Source organism: Hemicordylus capensis, chromosome 6 (genome assembly GCF_027244095.1).
Source record: "Hemicordylus capensis ecotype Gifberg chromosome 6, rHemCap1.1.pri, whole genome shotgun sequence".
In the NCBI taxonomy this organism is placed as follows: Eukaryota; Metazoa; Chordata; class Lepidosauria; order Squamata; family Cordylidae; genus Hemicordylus; species Hemicordylus capensis.
In genome coordinates, this window is record NC_069662.1 from 153,720,107 (window position 1) to 153,745,877 (window position 25,771).

Below are 25,771 nucleotides of genomic sequence, written 5' to 3' on the forward strand. Positions count from 1 at the left end.
ATGAAACAAAGCAGGCCTACAAGAAAGAACAAGTCAAGAACCAAGCAGAAAAATGGAAAAATAAGCCACTGCATAGTCAATATTTGCACAATATAAGTGGAAAATCAGACATCACCAAGACCTGGCAATGGCTTAAGAATGGCAACTTGAAGAAAGAAACAGAGGGTTTAATACTGGCTGCCCAAGAACAGGCACTAAGAACAAATGCAATAAGAGCAAAAGTCGAAAAATCCACAACAAACAGCAATTGCCGCCTTTGTAAAGAAGCAGATGAAACAGTGGACCACCTAATCAGCTCTTGTAAAAAGATCGCACAGACTGACTACAAAGAAAGGCATGACAAGGTAGCAGGGATGATACACTGGAACATCTGCAAAAAATACAAGCTACCTGTAGCCAAAAATTGGTGGGACCATAAAACTGAAAAAGTTGTAGAAAACGAAGATGCAAAAATATTATGGGACTTCCGACTACAAACAGACAAACATCTGTCACACAATATACCAGATATAACTGTAGTTGAGAAGAAAGAAAAACAAGTCAAAATAATCGACATAGCAATACCAGGGGATAGCAGAATAGAAGAAAAAGAAATAGAAAAAACAACAAAATACAAAAATCTACAAATTGAAATTGAAAGGGTGTGGCAGAAGAAGACCAAAATAATCCCAGTGGTAATTGGCGCCCTGGGTGCAGTTCCAAAACAACTTGAAGAGCACCTCAACACCATAGGGGCCACAGAAATCACCACCAGCCAATTACAAAAAGCAGCTTTACTGGAAACAGCCTATATTCTGCGACGATATCTATAACAACAGCAACAGCATTGATAATAAAATTCAGCCATCCCAGGTCCTTGGGAAGGACTCGATGTCTGGATAAAACAAACCAGTCAATAACACCTGTCTGACTGTGTAAATAAATAATAATAACTAGCACACGATTAACCAAATGAAAAAGCTTAGCTTTCAAATCCCTTAATACAATCTACTCACACTAGGAGTAATCTAGTCAGCCAAGAACTTCATGTATTTTTTAAAAAAGAAGTTTCATGTAAACATGTACACTGAAGGTACTAGAAATTATTTTATCGTTTCTGTTTCATTATATCATCTAGGTTATCTTGCTCAACTTCACTACCGAGGAGGGTTGTTTTTATTCCCATTACAGAGAAAGAACATAAAGCTAAGACTAGTGACTTGCTATCCAAGGGCACCAGGATAAGCTCATGATAGAGCCTGAATCTGAATCTAGGATGCTGAGATCTGGTATCTATCAGACTAGCAACCAACCACACCAGTTTTTAGATTACAAAAACAATAGAGAGAATAAAAAAGGCAAAAGTATGTATCAGTAACAAAAGCACCAGCCCTATCAAAAATTATGCAGGTGCATAAAGGCAGGTGGACTGCAATCAAACAGTACATGAAATCACCGCAAATATACAGCAGTAATTTGCATAAGCCCGTGTATTTGTGTGTGTGGACTTGGATGGCAAGATACATGGCAGATGGAATTAGGCTAAAACCTAACGTTGCTGTAGAAGCTGTTGACAGACCGAAGAGGTGATCCTGTTTGTTCATGCTTTAAATACATCAGGCAACATGCAAGCTTGTATAATGCTCATTATCTGGTCAGTTCTGTCAGAAGTAATAATTTTAATGCAGATAAGGGCTGCTTGTTCCAGCAATTAAATTCACTGTACATTCCCACTCAAAATGTCATTAAGTTACAGCTCGGGCTGATTGGCTGCATATCCCACCTACACAAGCCATGAACTAAGCACCTATGCCATTGAACTTCTCTTCTGCCATAGCTTCCTTTCTTCAGAAAAGATACCCTTATCTCCAGTTTCCTTACAAGGCCTGGGGAGCTTTTGGTACAGACACCAGCTACAACCACGGGAGGGATGCTGTTCTAGGGTTGGATAGGGACAGTTGCTTCCCCCCACCGCCCTGCTAAAATTTAAATGGTTTTAAATTTTTAATGTTGGTTTTAAATGATTTTAATATTAATGCTTTTAATAGTTTAATTAGTTTTGATTTTAATTGTTAATTGGTTTTAATTGTTTTTGTTTTGATGTAAACTGCCCTCAGCTGTTTTTGGAAGGGCAGTATATAAATCAAACAAACAAACAAACAAACAAACAAGAGAATCGCCATTTTAAAAAGGTCTCTCTTCGCTCATTTATCAGGGGCCTATACATGGTCTTTGGGTGAAACAGCTTGTAATGTTGGACCTATGCACAATGATTCTCCATGCAAGGTCAAGATATAGCGTGGTGTAGTGGTTAGAGTGCTGGACTAGGACCGGGCAGACCAGAGTTCAAATCCCCATTTAGCCATGATACTTGCCGAGTGACTCTGGGCCAGTCACTTCTCTCTCAGCCTAACCTACTTCACAGGGTTGTTGTGAGGAGAATCTTAAGTATGCAGTACACCGCTCTGGGCTCCGTGGAGGAAGAGTGGGATAGAAAATGTAAAAAATAAAAATAAAAAAACAATAGTAGTAGTAGAGTGCCTTTGTGTGCAGGAGGTATTCCCAGGTAGGGCTGGAAAGGGCCCCTGTCTGAAGCCCTGGAGAGATCCTGCTAGTTAGTGTAGACAATACTAAGTTAGACAGACCAATGGCCTAACTCAATGTGTTCAACTAGTTACCCTGAAGAAACTCAACTGGCTTTTGTGAGGATACTTCAAAATGAAAATGTTTGAACGTAACAGTTCTGTAACTATGCACGCATGCATGCACATACATGGAGCAGGGGAGGAGAGAATGAGCAATATACATATTCTAACAGAATAGGTACACATTTTAATTAACAACAAAAATGATGTTAGAGGAACAGAGAAGTCCCTGTTTCCTGTACCAAAGTGTGAGCAACAGTCAGAATCATATCAATTTCATGCAGGTCACCTTAGAGGCAAGGAAATGAGACGTATGAATGGGGGGGGGGCTTGTTTAAACAAAGCCCCAAGAAAAGAGGGCATCTCATTTTTGTCTCTTGAGATGAAGCAACTCTTGATTGTTACAGACTATTCCAGAAAAGGATTTTGCCCTAGACAGGATCGTAATTGCTAACTGGCTATAATAGTCTTCACAAAGATTTGGGTTTGTGGCTTGGTCAGTTCACCCTTTGTGTTCCACTTGCCCTGGAAAAGATTGGTCAGTGGATATCACATGCATTCTGCTGCCTATCAAAGCAACAATTATGGCCTCTTGAGGTACTAGCATTCTGGTTCTCATGACTGGTACACGTCGCACATATTTGTTCAGTTGTGCAAAACAAAGAGAAGCTGTTAACATCAGCTGTTACAGAAAACCTTTCAGGTGAATTTTCCTTTCCTTTTCTAGCTACCAAAAGTTCAGGTTCTCTCTAGTGGTCTTGAACATCTTTTTCATTTTCTCATTCACTGCTATATGTGTGTGTGTGCCCGTGTGCATGTGGGTTTTTAATTCATTCATAAGTTCTTAGTCTCAAAATGTTAAGAATTCAGATGTGTTCCCTTCAAATCAAGAGATGCTTGTCATTTCACTGGAACAGCAACAATAATACAGTAGCAAAAATAGTAAACCAAGGACCAAAGAAAAAGAAGCAGCAGCAGGCAGAGTCCACCAGAAAGCTTTACTTAGCTAACTCCATTGAAATGAATGGGAGTTGTGCATCTAAGCACATGGGAAACCCAGTGGTGAAATAATACAACAATCAAATGTATTGGGGTAGTTGTTGTTTGCCTCTGAGTAGCTAGATACCTCAACTAAATGAAAACAACATTTAAATATAATATACACAGGCAAACAAAAATAAGGAAGAAAACAAAAAATGGGATAACAGCAATCTGAGAAAGCAAGTTTCTGAGAAAATATGGAAGTTCAGTGAAAGAATCCCCCCACCCCATTTCAGGTTTTGCAGCAATACTGCATGCATAATGCTAAATACTAGGGTAACAGTCACAGACGTCAAGGGTAATCTTTCCTTAATTATGACAATAATTTATTATTTTTGTTGATGTTCTTAGTAATATGTTGTGACGTGAAGGATGCTAGAGGGATCTGAATTTTCACCAAGGTCAATCATACCAACAGATGAGAGTGAGTTTCATTTTTTAAATTGGTTTCTGAAGCTAAACCAAACCTACACTGTGCATAAAGCTATGTATAGTTCACGCATCACAAAACCAGCCCCAGATTTGGCCAGTATGGCATTTTCCAGGTTTATTTTCCAATATGTAACGTAAGAAATGTTGTACAAATATCTCAGCTGAAGAGGACATCAACTCTGAAAATGCCATGAATTAATTGAGCCATCTCCACTACCCACCACTCTCTGTCCCCATCCCTGTATTAATGGGGAACATTATCAAATGCTCTTAAGTGGTGCTACTATATTTCAAGTGCTCATGGATGTGATTTTTAAAAGGGTAGCTTTAACCACATTTTGTTGCTCCCCTGTTCAGCCTGCTTTTGAGGCCCAGCTCTCTGAATCAGCTTTCTTAGGGGGGGGGGGGAATGTCCTTTTATGAAGCAGAAGCTGTCCATCCTCTCCAGTTCAAATGGTAAATAGCATGAGAACCAGAGACAGGCGTACAACAGCTGCAGGGAAAACTTCAAATAAGTTTACCAAGCAAGACAGAGGTACTCATGGTAGGGGGTCCTACTTCAAGAGACAAGATAGATCTTCCTGTTCTGGATGGGGTTGCACTCCCCCTGAAGGAACAGGTATGTAGCTTGGGAGTGCTTCTAGACTCAGGCCACACTCTGGTTTCTCAGATTGAAGTTATGGCCAGGAGCACTGCCTATCAACTTTGGTTGATACGACAGCTGCATCTGTTCCTTGAACATAATGATCTCAGAACTGTGGTGCACTCTCTGGTAACCTCTAGGCTTGACTACTGCAATGTGCTCTACATGGGGCTGCCTTCGTATGTAGTTTGGAAAGTTGGTTTAAAATGCTGTGGCTAGATTGGTCTCTGAGGTGTTTCGGAGAGACCATATTGTGCCTGTTTTAAAGCAACTGCATTGGCTGCCAATAGGTTTCCGAGCAAAATACAAGTGCTGGTGATTACCTTTAAAGCCCAAAATGGCTTAGGACCAGGTTACCTAGGAGAGCGCCTTCTTCTGCATGATCCCCACCGCACATTGAATTAATTGAGAGAGGCCCATCTCCGTATGCCACTGGCGGTGACTCAGGAGCAGGCCTTCCCTGTAGTCGCTCCTAGGTTGTGGAATGCACCCTATAGACATTTGTGGTTTAACGTCTTTACAGCCTTCAAAAAAGCCCTTAAGATGCATTTTTTCACTTGGCTTTTTAATTCCTGTTTTAATAGTTGGTTTTGTTTGTCTTTGTTTTTGTGAACCACCTGGAGCCTTTGGAGTCAGGTGGTATATAAATTAAATTAATAATAAAATGGGGATTGAAAAAGCAGTGCTGGGGGGGGGGGCAGACTCCATGTCAGTCTAGTGGGATGCAAGAAGCAACCATTTTTGGGCTTTAATTCCACACTGGCTCTTTGCCATTTTAGTGACTAGGGCTTTAGAGATCCCATTTACTTAAACACTACCCCCCCATCATCATCATCATCATCATCATTATTTTTAAAAAAGATTTCTCCATCCGTTTGAATCACTGCATGCTTTCTACTTGATCAGTCAGTCAAATGAATAGTAGGGAAGATTTTGCTACCCTCTAACAGATCAATACCTTTGCTCTTCTTTTCAAGAACAGCACTGGTAGTAGTTACCCTGCTGAGCAAGAACAGTGTGGTCTCTGTGTTGAGAGCCTGAATATTTCCCAGGTGAAGGCAGATGTAAAGGCTGTGCAACTTGCACATCTCTTGGGTCTGTGGAAGCTGGGCTGTGAGTGATGCTTTGGAGACAGCAGAAATAACACTCCCCCCACCCCTTGGATAAGGAGTACGGAAAGTGTCAAGAGTGACAATGGGCCAAAAACATTTAGTGGGCAATTTTCTCCTGAAGTGCTGCAATCCATGGGCCATGAGCAAGCAAAAAAGGCTGTTAAACAAAGACTATTGGACATGGAATGGCAACAGGAGCTAAGCAAGGCCCCCAAACGACTTAAATGACATGCCTTTAGCACCAAGCCAGCTGATTACTGTCAAGCCCTAATAGTTTCCAAATATTGTAGAGCATTTGCATTGGCCTGCTTTGATGTGTTGCCCTCAGTAGTGTTATATGACAGATATGGTGGGACTCCCTACCCTGAACGCTACTGCCCCTGTAGTGCACAGGCCATCGAGGATGTGGGTCATGTTTTATTATATTACTAGCCAATCCCGCACAGAGCATCTGTGCGCTCTTTGGGGCCGGCAGTTACCTCTTCCCCCCCCCCCCACCTTCTGCCCCAGTCTCCGCTTCCTGACCACGGCCAGCCAGTGCTGGGCCCAGCCGCCTCTCCTCCCCACTGCCACTTCTGCCCCCCGCTTTCTTTCCCCCACTCCTGGGCCTTGCCTCTGCGGCCAGGTCAGGCCTGCCGCTGCCTCTGGCCTCCGCAGCCGGGCCCGCCACAGCGGCGACAAATCCTCCTGGGTGCACCTCAGCCAATCAGGCACCTCCACCACCCAGCCAATCAGCTGGGCGCCGGGACGCACATTCCAAGGCGCACCCAGGAGAATTAAATATATAGATAACTTTTACGGGGATTCACGTGACTCATTAATTTTACCTTTGATTAAGGGTTTACCAGGCAGAGGAGATGAAGCATCTCTATATATAATTCTCCTGGGTGTGCCTTGGAATGTGCGTCCCAGCGCCCAGCTGACTGGCTGGGTGGCGGGCACACCTGATTGGCTGAGGCGCACCCCGGAGGATTGGTTGCCGCGGCAGCGGCAGGCCTGGCCGTGGAGGCCAGAGGCAGCGGCGGGCCCAGCCCAATCGCAGAGGCAAGGCCCGGTGGGGGAGAAAGGGGGGGCAGAAGTGGCAGTGGGGAGGAGAGGCAGCTGGGCCTAGAAGCAGAGACTGGGGCAGAAGGTAGAGGGGAAGAGGTAACTGCCAGCCCCAAAGAGCACACAGATGCTCTGTGCGGGGTTGACTAGTACGTCTTATTTCTTTTATCAGATCACCAAACCCACGTTACTCACAACGTGGCTAGATTTTGTTTAATAGCAATGAATATACGTCAGCAACTAATGACCACTATGATGGAATAATTTATCATGCCACTTTATATTCGTAAAGCTATATTGTTGCTATGCTGTATGTGTATGATACTATGTTTTTCTGCTTGCTTCTGTACTGGTCAAAGACCGCAACAAAGTTTATTTTGTTGTTTTTTAATGGGCAAAATGGATATAAAAACTGAATTACTTGCTTTGGCTTTCCTTACAGAGAAGTAGTATAGGATATAGGACAGATAATATTGCTGTATGTTTTGGGCAAACATATGTATTGAACACCTGTAATAAGTCTCAATAAAGGTACCAACACGTAGAAAATGGAAAAGGAAAAGGCTTAGCACCTTCACTACCACTGTCCCAATCCAAATTTGGGGAAGGGTAGCTGTGGCTGCATTTAACCTTTAAAAAAAAAAAATCCAACCATGGATCTCCTGCCATCTTCTCTACTTGTGCTGTAAAGCTTGCTCCATGCATAGGCTCAATCCTATGACAACACAGTAATATTTTTAGAGGGGGTTCACACATAACACGTGCCAGTGTAGTGGAGTGGTTAGAGTGCTGGACTAGGACTGGGGAGACCCAAGTTCAAATCCCCATTCAGCCATGAAACTAGCTGGGTGACTCTGGGCCAGTCACTTCTCTCTCAGCCTAACCTACTTCACAGGGTTGTTGTGAAAGAGAAACTCAAGTATGTAGTACACCGCTCTGGGCTCCTTGGAGGAAGAGTGGGATATAAATGTAATAACAACAACAACAACAACAACAACAACAACACGGAACCTACTTGCAAAGTAACAGCTACCTTATACTGAGTCAGACCATTGGTCCATCTAGCTCAGTACTGTCTATCCTGGCTGGTGGTGGCTCTCCAAGGTTTCAGGCAGGAGCCATTCCCAGCCCTACCTAGAGCTGCCAAGGATGGAACCTGGGACCTTCTGCATGCTAAGCAGATGCTCGACCACTGAGTAGAGTCCCATTCCCATCAGTAACCAACCTATCCATGACTGTCTGAACCCATGCCAAAGCAAGAACCTGAGGTTCACCCAGGGCCTCAAACCCAAGATGTATAGCCAATATTTGAAGTCTACTTGCCAAATCAAGATCTGGTCCCACTGAGGTGTGCGTGATGTCTGAACCTGTGGTTCATTCCAGGCAAGCCTGCGCCCTTTGCCATCTGCACCAATGGCTGCAAGGCAGCTGACATTGGGAATGCTTGCCAGTCGATGGGCAGTACAAGGCAGACTGGGGTAGCATTCAAGGCTTGGCTGGGTGGCCCAGCCAGGGGGCATCCTTCTGGCTTAATGCAGCTACTGCTACCCAACCAAGATGCGAGATCATCTGAAACACCAACTTCACGACCCGTGCATATCTCAGGCTGGGGGAACTTCAGGCTCTGCATTGTGTGGGACTCCAGCCTCAGAACAACTCTCTGGGAGTACCATCCATCTTAGTCAAACTGGATGGCTATAAATTACTACTTCAAACCTCTACTACTTCAATTTGTTGTGAGAAAATAGGAGGAGAGCATTTCAGCAAAGAATGTTAAACACATATATTCTGCATTTAGGCATGTGACTACAGATCCTAGTGTACAGCATCTATACAAGGGTTTCTTTTTCTTAACTAGGTTAAACAAATATTCCCACACATATCGTACTGTTTACTCCAGGTCTCTCACAACACTACCTAGTCTTTGTTTTGCATTTGAAAAATGTGTGAATATTCTCTGAGTGATGTATATTTAAATGTAGCATTAGCTACTACTTTGAGTCAAAGAGGAATGAACTTTTCCTTCCCTGAAATATAAATAAGCTTTGTACTCATGAAAGTGGGGGAAATCATAGCACTGGTTTGAAACAGGAAGTTTCCTCAGCTCTCAGTTGCCTGGAGTTGGGGGTTTGCTTCCCTTCAGTCTATGACTTAAAGGAATAGGGAAAGTAGAGCTTGGAGGAAACGATTCAGGATTCAGCTTCATGGAGCTAAGTCTAGGGAAACCTAGCATAGCCCCTCTGTTCAAGGTGGGTGCTTCTCAGTCATGCAAAGGTGGTTCAGCAACTGTTCCCAGTGCTGGTTCTATGGGGCTAGCTGCCCAGATGCAAATCAAGAAATGTCAGGTATTCCAATCAAGCAAGAAGATCTGCACACAGCAGCAGGCTTCCATGGGCGTACCACTTCCTGGAGTATAGTGGGTAGGCATCAACTGTGGAAATGGCCTGTCTGCCCTGCATTGCTGGTAACGAAATCCCATTCAGAGGTTTGCATCTAAATGTGCATTGCATTGAAAGATATGCAGTGTGGACACTCAGATAAGCAGTTGAATGTAGGTCTGTGCTTTCAATTCTGAATCCAGAGTGAGGTGTTCACAGAAGAATGCTTCCATGCATGGATAACTTTAGTTGGAGAGGGTGTGGAGGCATGGGCGGGGAAGCAGAGAAGAGGGGAAAGGGGACAAGTTTCATTAGCTTTGTCCAACACCCCTGCCCCTACCATGGCCTCTACTTAATGGCAGACATGCTGTGTAGTGAAACCTGGGCGTTTGCAGGGCTGGTCCATCCACTAGGCAGATCAAGGTCACCTAGTGCACCAGTACTGGCTGCGGGGGCAGGGGCGGCATAAACTGTGCTAGACTATAGTGCAGCCAATTATTCTACCTCTCCTTCTTGTATTGCAGCCCTGAAGAACCCTGGGATAAGAATGTTGCATATAAATCTGCACCCTACACTTCCAAAGTAGAGGAGAGCTGGTCTTGTGGTAGCAAGCATGAATTGTCCCCTTTCAGTGTTACCTCTAATTTTTAGTATCAGTGAGTGGAAAGTTTTGTCCTGGGTGGCAGTATCAATGCAGTGTGTGCACATAACACACGCTCTCTCTCTCTCTCTCTCTCTCTCACGCGCACTCTATTTTGATACTAAAATTTTGTGGCGCACAAAATGTTTTAACCCTTTTTTCGCCTGCAAGGGGGGAGCCGCCGCCACCACCTCCCACCCTAAGCTTGCCCCCCACCCCCCACCTTCCATCCTCCTCCCCCCAGCTCTGGTCTTGCCGAGCTGCCGGGGGGTGTGGGGTACTGCTGCCTCCCATCTTCCTCCCTCCATCTGCAGATCTTGACAGGAGTCTTGCAAGATACGCAGCCGGAACTGGAGGAGGTGGTGGCCCAGCCGGGAGGGGGAGGGAGGGAGGTGTCTGCGGCGCAGTGGCGACCTGGCCAGGGAGAGGGGGTAACGGGGCAATGCTTCCCAGCTTGGGAGGAGGAAATGGGGTGCTGGGGTGTGGTGGCAGCGGGTGCAGCAGAGACTGCACGCTTGCCAGAAACTCCTACACGGGGGCCTGGTGAATGCACCTTAGAGGGAACAGCGTCCCCTTTGCTAAGCAGAGTCTACTCTAGTTTGCATTTGAATGGGAGACTACATGTGTGAGCAGTGCAAGATATGCCCCTCAGGGGATTGGGCTGCTCTGGGAAGAGCACCTGCATGCAGAAAGTTCTAAGTTCCCTCCCTGGCATCTCCAAGATAGGGCTGAGAGAGACTCCTGCCTGAAACATTGGAGAAACCGCTGCCAGTCTGTGTACCCAATAGTGAGCTAAATGGACCAATGGTATAAAGTATAAATGGTATAAAGTAGCTTCCCCTGATCTATGTTTTAAAAGGTCTACACATTCTGCACCTCAAAATACAGAGTCATCTTTGCTCATTGCATCTGAATCTCCAAAAACAGACTCATCAGCTGCACTTCCTCTCTTGAACTGCCTGCCTCAGCATTCATTTCCAAGAAGATATGGTCTCAGACTGGATTTCCAAATTAACAGCAGCATTTTTTCATCTCTGATGTTCTAGAGTTTTGTCCCCGTAACAGACTGAGAACTCTTTCCCACTGTATCCGCAACCAGCACGGACTAGTCATTCTCTGGTCATCAGCGTGGGCTGGTCATTCGACCTGACGAATGAGCTGCCTGCATGGCTCAAATTAACGCCAGGGCTCTGCACTTCTCTGCTGGGTTGGGTGGGTGGAGGAATCCAAATCAAACCTCACCTAGGGAGCCAAAAACCCTAGGGCTGACCTTGGGCGTTAGCAAGTCACTGCGACTGCTGCACACGTAGAAGGGAGCCCTGGAGCTGCTGTGGAGGCAAGCTGTAGTGAAACTTCTTAAAACAGCACATGGGTATCTCTGTAGCACTCCTTCCACTACAAATAATGGAAGTCTCGTGACACAAATGATTCACACTGTTTGAAGGCATTTTGCAATGCCCACCTCTGCAAGACGCTGAGATTTCACTGTGCAGAATGTCGGCCAATATTTAAAACCAAGGAGATATGGCACCCTCCCAGCCTGCAGAGCTTGCCACACAGCACGGATCATCTGGAAGTGCAGTCCGCACTCCCAGAAATATGTGATCACTTGTCTGGTGGGAAGGAGTGTTTAACCAGCCTTCCCCACCCACAGCCCCCGCCAGCTCAACATGTGAATGACTGTACGTGTTAATCTCATGGAGAGAAGCAGTAGGACTGTGTGCATACCTTTCGTATCATGGTGTTGCTGCTGTTTTACATTTATATCCCGCTCTTCCTCCATGGAGCCCAGAGCGGTATTGCGTGTATGGCATGTGTATTTATAATATGCATATCCAATCTAGCATAAAGGAATGTGCATGCCATTTACACATTAGGTTATACATCCAATAGTAGGCATACATAGGAGAGCATCCATCCATCCATTCAATTTCTATACCGCCCTTCCAAAAGTGGCTCAGGGCAGTTTACCCAGAGAAACAACAAATAAATATATGGGTGCATAATCCCACTGGTTTGCAAGATGTGCAGCCTTATGAGGATGGAGCAAGAGCTTTGTCCTTGGAAGGAGTGACTTAACTAACAGTGCTCATGGCTTGCTTTGCGGCACTGGGCGGGCATGGGAAGCAATTTTAACTTCTCTCCCCGCTTTCTAAAATCCAGATATATGTCTGGAAGAGTCATACAGCCCTCATGGACATATTTCTGGATACAAATAGGGCTTTTGCAGGGTAGAAAAAGAGCTCTACTCTCATAAGTCTGTGCAGCATGCAAGCCACTGTCTCAGAACACATTCAGGGTACATTTCTTGCCAAAGTGTAACCATGCCTTTAGTATATGGCAGAAATACAATTAGCCATCCATAACTACCTCAGATCAGAATGGCATGGATGTTCCAGGAGGTGCTTTTTATTTTAATGGTACACACACACTGCCAATGTTAAAGCCCTGCAAGAAGTAAACATACTACTGTAATTCCCTTAAGATTTCATCTGTTTGCTTGTATTTTGGATGTTGCTTCCCTTCATAAAATCTGATGCTCCCCCCACTCATATACAAAGCCTGCTAACCAGGCCAATTAAACAGATCGCAAGCTATTACTTTATTTTAAGCAATATACTATTGCTCTTGACCTACAAGAATTTGCTGTGCATCTCATTCAATTCCATGAATTTCAACAAGACAATGAATGAATTTCAAGAAGTCCCATAAATTCCAGGAAAGCACACCTAGTCTGGCTAATTTTCTTTTTAACCACTTTCTGTAGAGGCTGCAGCAGCTATAGTTTGGAGGATGCTTTTTGTATTATCGGAGTCTGGCTGGCATATTTCAAGTTGGGAAGGATTTCTCTCCCCACTGCTAAAACGAATTGCTAACAGAGGACTGGGTTCTGATCCAGCAGGCAAAAACAAAACAAGACAAAACAAAGCCATCTTGATACATAATTATCAACTTAAATTCTCCTCTTGGAACTGTGGTGCGCGCGACTCAATTCAAGGAGCTGTTGGATAAAGTCCACCATATTCATATACCATATGCTTATTTGGGCCACAGCCTTGATAACTGATCCAACCTTCCCCTGTAGCATGTGGAATACCTCAACGGTGTTTCTTAAGAGCTGTACAAGTGATCCTGCAGCTCAGTCCCTCTTACTTACCTCTTAGAACACACTGCAATGTAATCTAGCCTTGCAGATAAATCGGAAAATTACAGTGGCCCAGAAAACAATTACTGGCACACTTACATCTGCCTCTCTTGCCATAGGATTGTTAAAACAGTTCTCTTGGCGAGCTGCTCACCTGGAAACAATTGTTACTGGCTCTGGGTGACCAGCTAATTGCAAGGCTGAGTCATCCCATGAAACTGATGGTCAGGAAATTTAGGACTGACAAAAGGAAGCACTTTTTCACACAGTGCATAATTAATCTATGGAATTCTCTGCCACGGGATGTGGTGATGGGACACTAGCTTGGATGGCTTTAAAAGGGGCTTGGACAAATTCATGGAGGGCACGTCTGTCAATGACTACTAGTTTGGTGGCTAAAGGCCACCTCCAGCCTCAGAGGCAAGATGCCTCTACATCCCAGTTGCAGGGGAGGAACAGCAGGAGAGAAAGCGTGCCCTCACCAGTTGCCTGTGGGCATATCAGAGGCATCTGGTCGGCCACTGTGGGAAACAGGATGCTGGACTAGATTGCCGTGATCCAGCAGGGCTATTCTTATGTTCTTAAGTCTTCTGTTAACCTGAGCTGAAAAGCAGCATGGAACTTTTCAGGGCACCGAAGTCTGGATAAAGTGATTGCTCACCCACCGCTCCCCTTAATCAGCGAACAATGTCCAAATGTCTGCTGTAAGCACATTTGCAAGTGGAATAAGCAATCTGCTCAGCAGGCAGCCTTCCCCTCCCTTGATGGCAATAAGCAGTTAGACATTTCTTATCTGGAGTCCACAACTCAACCCCGCCACACCACACAGTGGCTCACATGCTGTGCAGGGCAACACAAACAGTCCAGTCCAACCCACACCACTGCAACCATCTAAAACAGGGGTTACAAACCATTTTTAAAAACACACGTGTACCCCTTCTGTCACAAACGTTCAGCTTACATACCCCACAGGTATGTTTAGTGCATATTTGTAGGAGTACTTGTCCTACTGTATGAGTAAACCTGTTTACATGAGTAAACTTGTCCTATTAATTTCAGCAAAACTGCTTCTGAGTAACTTAACCTGGATGTGAACCAGTGATTGGAGTAGGTCATCTCATAACTGTATTTTGTGTGTGTGTGCGCGCATGCACACACACACACACTTTAGTGTTAGGGAGACAGGCTACTACAGTCCCTGGCTCACATCCACACTAAGTTTCTCATTAGGAGTCTTAGTCATATTTTATTTACGGTCTTTGACCAAAAGAGAAATGAAAATCTTTACATAGTTAAAAAGAAAAATATAAATAGAAAATCAATTACACATAAATGGATAACGACTTTGGAATAATTACACATAGGAAAAAAATAAAATAACGGCATTGGAAAGGCATACGTGTATATACATAATTTAAAGTTAACACTAAGGAACCCAAAATTTTATTCTGTTCTTTTGAAATTCATAATCTGGTGACCACAAAACAAAATTTAGCTACAACATATGAAATAGTTGCATTTTTATCTGCTAATAAATATGCTACAACAAGATCCTCAGGTTGTCCCCTCATATCTCTTATCAGTGGACTGATTAACTGAAACCTCAAGTTTTGGTATATGGAACACTTTAAAAGTATGTGGGCCATGATTTCAATTAGGAGTCTTATTGAAATTAAATGGGAAAATTTTACTTGTCCGTGCTAATTTTCTGAAGTCTATCACTGGGGAGGGGGTACGCTGAGCTTCAGCATGTAGCCAGCCAATTAGGAGGAGAGGTGAGGATCTTCACCCTCCTCCCTCCCCTTCTGAAGCAGACACATCATTGAAAATGCATCAGCTTCAAGCTGGTGATTCTCAGGTGCAGAACAAATAACTTCGCTACAGCATGAGGAGGCAGGAGGACTCTGAGTACCCTCTGGGAGCTGTTCCAATACCCCTGGTTGGGAAACCTTGGTCTAAAACATCACCCTGTTCCGCTGCAACTTAAAATTGTACAATCACAGTTGCACAATGTTTGACTGATTGATTGTTAAATTTATATACCACCTTTCATTAAAGCAATCCCAAGGCGGTTTACATTACAGCAAAAAATTTAAACACAAGATGGTAAAAAAAACCAATTAAAATATTAAGTGAAAAAAATATTAAACAAATCTGATTAAAAATTTAAAACAAAAGCATAAAAGCAATACAGACTATAAAGAGCAGCAGCAGAGAATCAAATAAATGCCTGGGCAAAAAGCCAAGATTTTACACTTTTCCTAAAAGCTGTGATGGAGACCGAGGAACGAATAGCCACTGGGAGAGCATTCCAGAGTCTGGAGGCAGCAACAGAGAAGGCCCTGTCCCGCGTGCACGACAACCGAGCCTCCCTCACTGTCGGCACCCGGAGCAGAGCCCCCTCAGATGACCTCGTCAAGCGGGCAGCAACCCTTGGGAGCAGGCGGTCCCTCAGGTACCCCGGGCCCAAACCGTTAACGGCTTTAAAGGTCAAAACCAGCACCTTGAATTGGACCCGGAAACAAACTGGTAGCCAGTGCAGCTCTTTCAAAATGGGTGTGATGTGCTCCCACCAGGCAGCTCCAGATAAAACCCTAGTTGCCGCATTTTGCACTAGCTGCAGTTTCCAGATATTCTTCAAGGGCAGCCCCATCTAGAGCACGTTACAGTAATCCAGCCTTGACGTGACTAAGGCATGGGTAACTGGCCAGATCTGCCACAATGTTATATCCACTGAAAAGAATGTACATAACACTGTGCACCTAAGACTGTGAAATTTAAGTCACCGCAGAACAGGGCTGTTCCACAACACCACAGATGGTGTTTTAGACACTTGCAGCAGCACAAGCAGTGCTGAATTGTACACATTGCCCTGTGCAGCATGTGAACCATTTACACCATCACATCACCAAACATTAAAGGAGGAGCTGCTGGAAGCAGAAACTGTTTGTTTTGAGGTAACCATGTCCACGTCAGCGAGATGCATTCACACTGCATGAGACAATTATACTATTGAGCAAGTGTGGGAAGAGCTAGGAGTGCAGGTAAAGGCTGGAAAGAAAGATTCCCTTGCAAATGGACAGTTTTCACATGCCTTTTAGAAGCCCTGGGATCTCTCCCTGCCCTGCTGCAAATATTAGGATTTAATATGCAATCTTCATAGTAAGAGTAGCATTTTCTACTTGACAGCAGACCTTTTGAATTTTCCTGTAACGTGCCAGATGCCACTAACAGAAGAAACCAGACAAGATGAACCACAGGTCAAAGCCGAACCAATCCAGAGATTTCAATTTTCCAATACTGTACATGACTTAAAGTTATCAGGCAATAGTACAAGAATATGAGGGAAAAATACTTCTGGGCTGAACAATTGTCATCAGCAACATTTTCTCTTTGGCTCATACCACTGTTAGTAGTAGTAGTACTTAAAAGACACTTACTTTGTAATGCGGTCAATGTTAGCAATTTGCTTCTGGTTTCGGATGATTTCTATAGCTGCCCAAAGATGTTGGATAGCTTTTGTATCTGCTTGCCGGCGTTTAGTTAAGCGTGCCATGACCCCTTTACTTGTTTAGCTGCAGAAAAGAAATAAATAATAAATAATAACAATGAATTAATTAATGTGATTACATGATGCTTATCTAGCACCTGCCACAAGTAAGAAATTATATTCACTACAGCAATCTGATTTGTATGTTGTGTTTTTATACTCTTGCACGGGATAGCCAACTTCTGTATTCTTAGGCACCACTTTGTGCTCCAGACTGTGTCTGGAGGGGCATATGCTGCAGAAACTGACCCCTGTACAAACGGTCAGGTCCCAAATCAAAGTTGGTTCCATACAAAGGGCTACACAGTTATGGTGTGTAATGAATATCGGCTGGCATCCTCACTAAAAGTGTGAAAACGCTGCGTGCAAAGCACCTCTGTGGCATTTAGTAATCCGGAGTCCTGGTATGCAGGAAAGTGGGCAATTTTTTACCTACTTTTCGTAAGGAACATAAGCTTATAAGATCATCCGGCATTCTGTGTGTCTGTCCTCCCCACCAACTTTGCAATGTCTGGATCAATATGAACCAAATTAGGTAGAGTTGTAGTGACACCTCCAATGCATATTATGTGATAAGGTCATCCACAGCAATTCAAGATGGCAGACGTGTAAATGTTTGAGGTACAAGTGAGCTAACTTGTGAACAATCTAACGGATTTGAACCAAATTTGCTACAGGTGTTGGGACACATAGTGATGGCTCAAGGGCAAAGTTTGTAATGATGTCATCCACCCTGATTCAAGAAGGAGGATGCATGAATGTTTGAAGTGCAAGTGGGCTAACTTGTGAACTGCCCAACTGATTTGAAACAAATTTGCTAAAGGTGTAGGAACACATAGGGACGGCTCAACATCACAGTTTGTGATAATGTAATCCACCCCAATTCAAGATGGCGAAGGTGTGAATGTTTAAGGCTGAAGTGGGCAAACTTGTGAGGATGGAAATTATCAATTAAGATTATAGTAAAAGAAAAGTAGGTAGATTAGTTCTTATCAGAACAACTTGTTGCTATCTATCCTTTCCCTAGAAACACTCTTTAACATGCAAAAATATGTCCCTGTGGGCTGTTCAGACATATTTTTTCATGTTAAAGAGTGCTTCTGGGGGAACAAAATTGGTGAAAATCACTCTCCAGGCCCCACCCATGCAGCAGGACTCTGGTTTACTAAACACTATGAAGGTGCTTCGCACACAGCACCTCTCTGAGGATGTTATTTAGTTCAGGCATTGCACTGTATATATGTACATAATGCATACAAAATCCAAAAGGAAAGTATATATAACAACATTTAAGCTACAGAACACCTCTGTTTCTTACAACTTAAAAGCATCTTTCATTACACTAGAGTCAAATTGTAGGGAAACTGTGTTAACATATCTTGTCTAAAGTTCAGTGGGGCACCAGGGACCAGGCATAATGAGTCTGAGGTTGGATCTGACCCATGAGCTGCCAGCTGATCATCTCTGCTCTAATAAAAGCTCTGCTCTTTTACATAATCAACCTTTTCTCCAATATATCAATTTAAAAAGTGAAGCAACCAAATCAACAATACGAATTTCGGATTAGCCACTGTAAAATGTGAAAAAGCTATCCAGATCACAGAAACATAAATATCTGGCATGGTGGTTCCCTATAGGTTTGTCACACTGTGTCATAATAAAGAAATAATGATTGGGCTGTCAATGCTGGGCGGGGGGGGGGTGCGCGTGCGTGCTGTTCCTTAAAAGAATATATGCATTGGCAACAAAGTTCTGTGCTGAGGAACAGAAAACCTGGGGAATAAAAACTATCCCCAAAGGATTCTCAACCATCAACAGAAGATGAAGCTGGCCTACTACACAGTGGCTAATATTCACCATAATTCGCTGCCTCTTGGCCCTACCTATCAAAACTGCCCCGATACAGATCGTATCTCATCCAGCAACTGCCTTCATCACCAGCTGCGTACATCAAATACCAGAGGTGTAGACATTATCTCCAACACAAGGAAGAAAGGTCTTCTGCTGTCATTTGAAATTCTGAGGGAGTGCTTTGCATCAGCATTCTAAATAGTTGGTAGGGCAGAAGAGGCTCTGAAGATTGGAGGGCTTACTGTCCTATGCTTTCTCGGGGAGGCAGGGGGATCAAGAAGAAAGTTGCCAAGGCTATCCCATATCAGTTTATCTTGCACAGTAGTTGCAGCTCTCTTTTAAAACAGGGGTTCCCAACTTTGAGTCCTTAGATGTTGTTGGACTACAACTCCCATCATCCCCAACCACAATCGCCAGGGCCATGGGACACTGTTTTAAAAGACAGTGGCTGCTCAGCCTTTGCTCCAGCAGCCAAGTTTAGCAAAGCTCTAATCTGAGAAGCCAAAGAACCAATTGTAATCTCCTTCCTTTAGTAGTCTATCTCATCAGTATCTGGAGGCAGTAATGGGCTGGATGAGGGATAACAAACTGAAATTGAATCGAAATAAGAGGTACTGACTCGGACTATATCAGGCAGCAGTGATATAAGAAGATGCTGAAAGACATCATCTCATACTGCGTGGGAGGAGGCACTGGTAATCCCCTCCTGTATTCTACCAAAGACAACCACAAGGCTCTGTGGCTGCCAGGAGTTGACACCGACTCGACAACACACTTTACCTTTACTGACTTGGGTGGGGGGAGAGGTTCAGAACTTGAGAGATGGTTTAGATCTGCCTGTTCTGGAGGGGATTACACTCTCCCAGAAAGAAAAAGTATGTCGCTTGAGAGTGCTCCTGGATCCAAAACTCTCTCTAGTCTCTCAGGTTGAGGCAACAGCCAGGGATGTTTTTTATCAGTTTCAGCTGATACGTCAGCTACATCTGTTTTTGGAGGGAAATGACCTTAAAACAGTGGTACATATGCTGGTAACCTCCAGGCTTGACTACTGTGGGGATTCCTTTGTACTTAGTCTGGAAACTACAGTTGGTTCAGGATGCAGCAGCCAGACTGGTGTCTGGGATAATCCGAAGAGACCATGTAACACCTTTCAACATCTTAAAAGAACTGCACTGGTTGTTGATAGGTTTCAGAGTTAGATACAAAGTGCTGGTTATCACCTATAAAGCCCTTAATGGCCTGGGTCCATTTAAGAGAGCACTTCCTTTGTCATGAACCCTCCCGCCTATTAAGATCACCTGGAGAGGTCCGGTTACAACTGCCACTGGCTGATTTCGGGGCTACTAATAAGAACAACCCTGCTGGATCAGTCTAGCATCCTGTTTCCCAGTGACCAGTACACAGTACTGTGTACATGATACCATACATAGTACTGTACACAGTACACAGTGGCCCGGGCCTTCTCTGTGGCTGCCCCAGGGCTCGGGAATGCACTCCATAAACATCAGAATCTCTCCATCGCTGGCTGTATTTAAAAAGACCCTTAAGACGCAGCTGTTTTCTCAGGCCTTTCATTAATTGGTTTTATATCATAAGAGTTTTAATCATTTAATCCTGTTTTTAATTTTTGTTGTATTTTATCTAATCTACACCGTCTAGGGATGCACATGTCAGGCGGTATATAAATATGACAAACAAAATCCCTCTTCCACTTGTTTAAAGCTAAGGCGGGTTGTTACCATGGAACAGCACTTGCAGCTTTCTATCCTCTGCCCTTAATGTTTCTTTATCTATTACAATTTTTATATCCTGCTCTTCAGTCCAAAGACATCTAGAGCAGCTTGCTATTTGTTCTTTAACTCAAATAAAACCTGTGTACATCACTACACTTCAAGACAGAAAGATTCTAAAAGGCCTAGGCAAGGAAAAAGATCTTTATCTGAACCAACAAGATTTAAAACTATAGAAACATAGTATTTTAACACTGAAAGGAGTTTTGGAGGTCAGCCACTAGGCTTGGCACCAGGGCACTTTTCACATACGGCTTTTAGCTTGCATCTCCTCCGGAATGGATCATGCGTTCAAATATCGGTCAGATTGACCCCAAAGTCCGTACGAGCTATCAGGGAGCACTTCACACACGATTCGGGTTTTTCATCGCGCATTAGAGTATAGCCTGGTTTATATCAAGAGTTTAAAAAACCACTTTTTGCAATGGTTTTTTGGTGCAGACTTGAACGCACAGCAAAGCCTCACAGTAAACCAGAAGTAAAGCCTGCTGTGTGAAAAACGCCCAGGTGACTCTAACCAGAGAGAATATTCCACAGCCAGGGTGCTACAACAGAGAAGACCTTCTCCACAGTCACTTCCCATTGCAGGAAGGTACAGAGAAGGACTTCTGAAGAAAATCTAATTCTCAAGCTAGTTCTGCAAAACAAGGCCATTCTTCAGGTACTTGGGCTAAGAGCCACTTATAGGTCAACACTTAAGAGCCAGAAAGCATGCCTGTTCCTACTGTACAATTTCTAAGGAACAGAACTATGGGCAGCTGTCCTTAGTGAGAGTGGGTAGCTAGCCTCGAGAAGAGGACAGAGTAGATAAGCAGCACAAGGAACAGGCAGCTAATTATTTACAAGGCTGTCTGTGTTGATTTTTGTGCTGTCTGAGTAGAGTCTCTTCTTCATCATAAACCATCTACAGCAGCCTTGGTTTCACCCACGTTGTATAAAAGCCAGTAGGGTCCAAGACACAGTTGATGGCGATCAGTTAGGAATGTCTGCATTTGAATCCTGACACAGCCATAAATGCACTGGAAGATTTTACTGTGAAGCACTCCCACACTAAGAAGGGCATATAAATGCAATAATAAAGTCAATGGCAATAGAATTTCAGTTGTAAATGTGCATCGCATGCCCACCTTAGCATTCCTCATCCATAACAAGTTGTATTAAAGCAGAAATTGCATAAAATGCCCTACCGATTTCAATTAGGCGCTAAAAAGCCAGAAATCCCTCTTCCCCCAAGCCCTGTGCTGCCCATTTGCCCGCCCAACTAACCATGAGCAATAACACAACATAACAACCAGCTGGCTTTGTTTACAAAATGTTCCAGAAGCTGCAGGCAAAAGGTACAGATAAGCTGTAAATTGCCCACAATGCTGTTATAGGCCAGAATCCCCCTTTCAAATAGATTAAATGATGCATTTTGTCCACTACATAGCTTTGTCCAATGGTGCCACTTTTGGAGTAAAGAACAGTTGAAACGATGACCGATACTAACATACATACAATTTATGTATGTTACAACCTGTGATGTAACAGTTAACAGCACCTATCACACATAAGAGGGATATTTAATAAACTCAAGTTTGTGGCAGTGAACAAATCCGAGAAATATAAATACATATGAAGCAAATTCAGTGATGATGATATTTTGAGTTAATAATACATGGCAGCAGTATTTCATGGTCCAAGCAGCTCCCTAATCCTCTTGAGGCAGATATGATTGCCCTTAGAACTACAACTCCAAGCTGCTGTGCACATTTCCTATTTTATTTCATGTTTACATTTATATCCAAGAGAGCCTTTTGGATCTTTTGGCAGCCTTCGATACTATTGACCATAGTATCCTTCTGGAACATCTGAAGGGATAGGGGTTGGGAGGCACTGCTTTGCAGTGGTTCCACTCCTACCTCACAGGCAGATTCCAGATGGTGTCTCTTCGAGACTGTTCTTCAAAATCTGAACTTTCATATGGTGTCCCTCAGGGCTCCATATTGTCTCTGACGTTGTTTAACATCTACATGAAACAGCTGGGAGAGATCATAAGGAGATTGGTTGCAGGTTGTTATCAATATGCTGATGACACCCAAATCAATTTCTCTATGGCAACATCATCAGGAGAAGACATAACCTCCCTAGATGCCTGCCTGGAGACAGTGATGGGCTGGATGAGGGACAAAAAACTGAGGCTGAATCCAGATAAGATGGAGGTACTTATTGTGCGGGGATGGAACTCGGGAGACAATTTTGATCTGCTGGTTCTGGATGGGGTCACGCTCCCCTGGAAGGATCAGGTAAGCAGTCGGGGGGTGCTTCTGGTTCTAAACCTCTCCCTGGTGTCCCAGGTTGAGGCAGTAGCCAGAGGTGCTTTCTACCAGCTTCCGCTGATACACAAGCTGTGTCCATTTCTTGAGATGAACAGTCTCAGAACGGTGGCACATATGCTGGTAACCTCCAGGCTGGACTAATGCAATGCACTCTATGTGAGGCTGCCTTTGTACATAGTCTGGAAACTGCAGTTGGTACAGAATGTGGTGGCCAGGTTGGTCTCTGGGTCATCTAGGAGAGACCATATTACTCCTGTGTTGAAAAAGAGCTACACTGGCTGCCAATAAGTTTCCGGGCAAAATACAAGGTGCTGGTTATTACCTATAAAGCCCTAAACAGCGTATGCCCTGGGCAGTGTTCCCTCTAATAGGGATTCCCAGATGTTGTTGACTACAACTCCCAGAATCCAAAATTGCAATGGCTTTTGCTTGGGGATTCTGGGAGTTGTAGTCCACAACATCTGGAAATCCCTGTTAGAAGGAACACTGGCCCTTGGTATTTAAGAGAAGGTCTTCTTCACCATGAGCACCATTGCCCATTAAGATCATCTGGAGAGGTTCATCTGTGGTTGCCACTAGCTCGTCTGGTGGCAACCCAGGGTCAGGCCTTTTCTGTTGCTGCCCCTGGACTTTGAAATGTGCTCCCTGTTGAAATAAGACCGCCCCCATCTCTGGTAACTTTTAAACATATTTAGCGTGGTGTAGTGGTTAGAGCACTGGACTAAGACCAGGAAGACCCAAGTTCAAATCCTCATTCAGCCATGAGACTTGATGGGTGACTCTGAGCCAGTCACTTCCCTCTCAGCCTAATCTACTTCACAGGGTTGTTGTGAGGAGAAACCTAAGTATGTAGTACACCGCTCTGGGCTCCTTGGAGGAAGAGCGGGATATAAATGTGACAAATAAATAAATAAATAAAGTTATAGTTTTAATACTTTTAATGTTAGGTTTTATATGATTTTAATGTTGATTTTAGTGTTAAAATGAATTGTTTAATTGATTTTAATGTTTAAATTATTTTAATTGTAAAGCACCCAGAGATGCAAGTTTTGGACCGTATAGAAATACGTTAAATAAAATAACTATATCCTGCTCTTCCTTCAAAAGGAGCCCAGAGTAGTGTATGTAGTTATGTTATGTCACAACAACGCTGTGAGAGAAGTGACTGGCCCAGAGTCATCCAGTAATTTCCTGGCCAAATAGGAATTTGAACTCGGGTCTCCCCAGTCCTAGTCCAACACTCTAACTACTGCACCACACTGGCTCTTGCACACATTTAACTTCTACATGGATTTACACTGTACAGTTGCTTTGTTCTTTTTGCTTGAAGGTCGTATAGGATCCTCTGCATGTGATCCTACTCACTTATTGCCTTGTACGGCAAACCAATATTTGGTGGGTGCCTTATCAGTCACATCCTCCATATCCCTGCAAACATTTTAGACATGAGAACAGATGGGGTTCACCCATCATAGAATATTCTTATGAAAACTTGCCCATGCCACAAAAATATTTTATTTTACTTATTTATTTTTACATTTTTATACCGTCTTTCGTTAAAAGAAAACCCCAAGGTGGTTTACAAAAATTAAAACATACAATAAAAGCAGTAAAAACATCAAGCTAAAAACATACATAAAAACAAGACAGCAGATAAAAAACACACAAGAACAGCAGTAAAAAACGATTATGTAAAAGCCTGGGTAAAAAGCCAAGTCTTTAAAAGCTTTCTAAAAGCTGTGATGGAGTCCGAGGAACGAATGGCCACTGGGAGAGCATTCCAGAGTCTAGGAGCAGCAACAGAGAAGGCCCTGTCCCGAGTGCACGACAGCTGGGCCTCCCTCATTGTCAGCACCCGGAGCAGGGCCCCCCCAGATGTCCTAGTCAAGCGGGCAGCAACCCTTGGGAGCAGGCGGTCCCTCAAATACCCCGGGCCCAAAATATATGCATCACAAGAAACTTCTGGTCTAGTGCACGACATGTTCAACTGACAAAACAAAGAAAAATTAAGTGTTTAAATTAATCTCATTTTATCACGATACACTTCCGATTTCCGAATGCCAGATGTTGGCAATATACGAATACGACAAATATTTATATACCGCTTTTCAACAAAAGTTCCCAAAGCAGTTTACATAAGATATAAATAAAGTGTCTCCCTGTCCACAAAGGGCTCACACTCGGCTACTAATTCCTATTACTGTATTCAATCTTCAGTCTGTATTTAGAGCACTGGGGAAAGCAGCAGACAAGAATGATATAAAGAATCAGAATGACAGGAAAAATTAATTAAAACCTGATTGTGAAACTCCTTCTGCTTATTCTGGATTTCTGAGTAAGTGGCTTGAGGACAGCGATAGTTTGCTTTTAAAATGGAAGACTTACAGCCCATATGTATGCATGTTTACTTAGAAGTTAAGTCCCACTGTGTTTAATTAGTATTTCTCCCAAGGAAATTATGTACAAAATTGCAGTCTAATGGCTGGTTCTGAAGTTACGTCTTCCTCTCTGTGTGTGTATACCTTTGGAATGAATCCCATTAAGTCATACACATAGAAATCATTATGGTTAGAATAAAAAATCCATGGATTTTCCAAGAAGGGCCTGTATAGGTCTACCCTACAGAAGTAATGTGGATCTCCAGTTCATACATTATCCATGTATCTATGAGAATGTTGGTTGACATGCATTGGCTGTTGCTGGTGTCTACCTTTTGTTTATTTTTAGGATTGAAGGCTCCTTCCAGCCTTCTGATTTGATCAATCCATGATAACATCATCCAATGTAATGTATCAGTGCTTATGCTAATTTCCATATGCGGTCACGAAAATCTATCTATTCATTAACACCGAACTAACTGTATCCTTATCAAAGAGATAGCAGAGATGAGCAGCTACACAGAAGACCTATAAGCTAAGCAATTTCTATATTCCAGTTAAAATTTATTTATGTATTTAGTTTTAACCTACATCCAGCATTCTTTGTGTGTATGTCTATCCGTGTGTCTGCCCCACACTATCAGCTTTGCAATGAACAAAGTAGGAATACACAGTTGTAGGAACACACAGGGACACCTCAACGGAGTGAGGTGATGAAGTCATCCACCGCAATTCAAGAGGGGGAAGCATGAACATTTGAGGTTGCAAATGGGCTAACTTGTGAACAGGCAGATGGCTGGAAGTGATCGTTAATGCTTCATT

At 43.5% G+C, this 25,771-nt stretch overlaps 1 protein-coding gene across 10 annotated transcripts in view; it reads right to left on the reverse strand.

Moving 5' to 3' along the window:
* Positions 1 to 25,771, reverse strand: part of ZMYND11 (zinc finger MYND-type containing 11) — a 156,547-nt gene that overhangs the window by 58,346 nt on the left and 72,430 nt on the right. For 8 of the 10 annotated variants that reach the window (XM_053260963.1, XM_053260965.1, XM_053260959.1 and 5 more), the window contains one exon: positions 16,503 to 16,637. In XM_053260963.1, coding sequence (XP_053116938.1) covers positions 16,503 to 16,618 — 116 coding nt within the window. In that variant the 5' untranslated portion in view covers positions 16,619 to 16,637. Of the gene's footprint in view, positions 1 to 6,679; positions 6,767 to 16,502; positions 16,638 to 22,154; positions 22,174 to 25,771 lie in introns of those variants that run through there. The other 2 variants (XM_053260964.1, XM_053260966.1) reach the window with 2 other exon arrangements.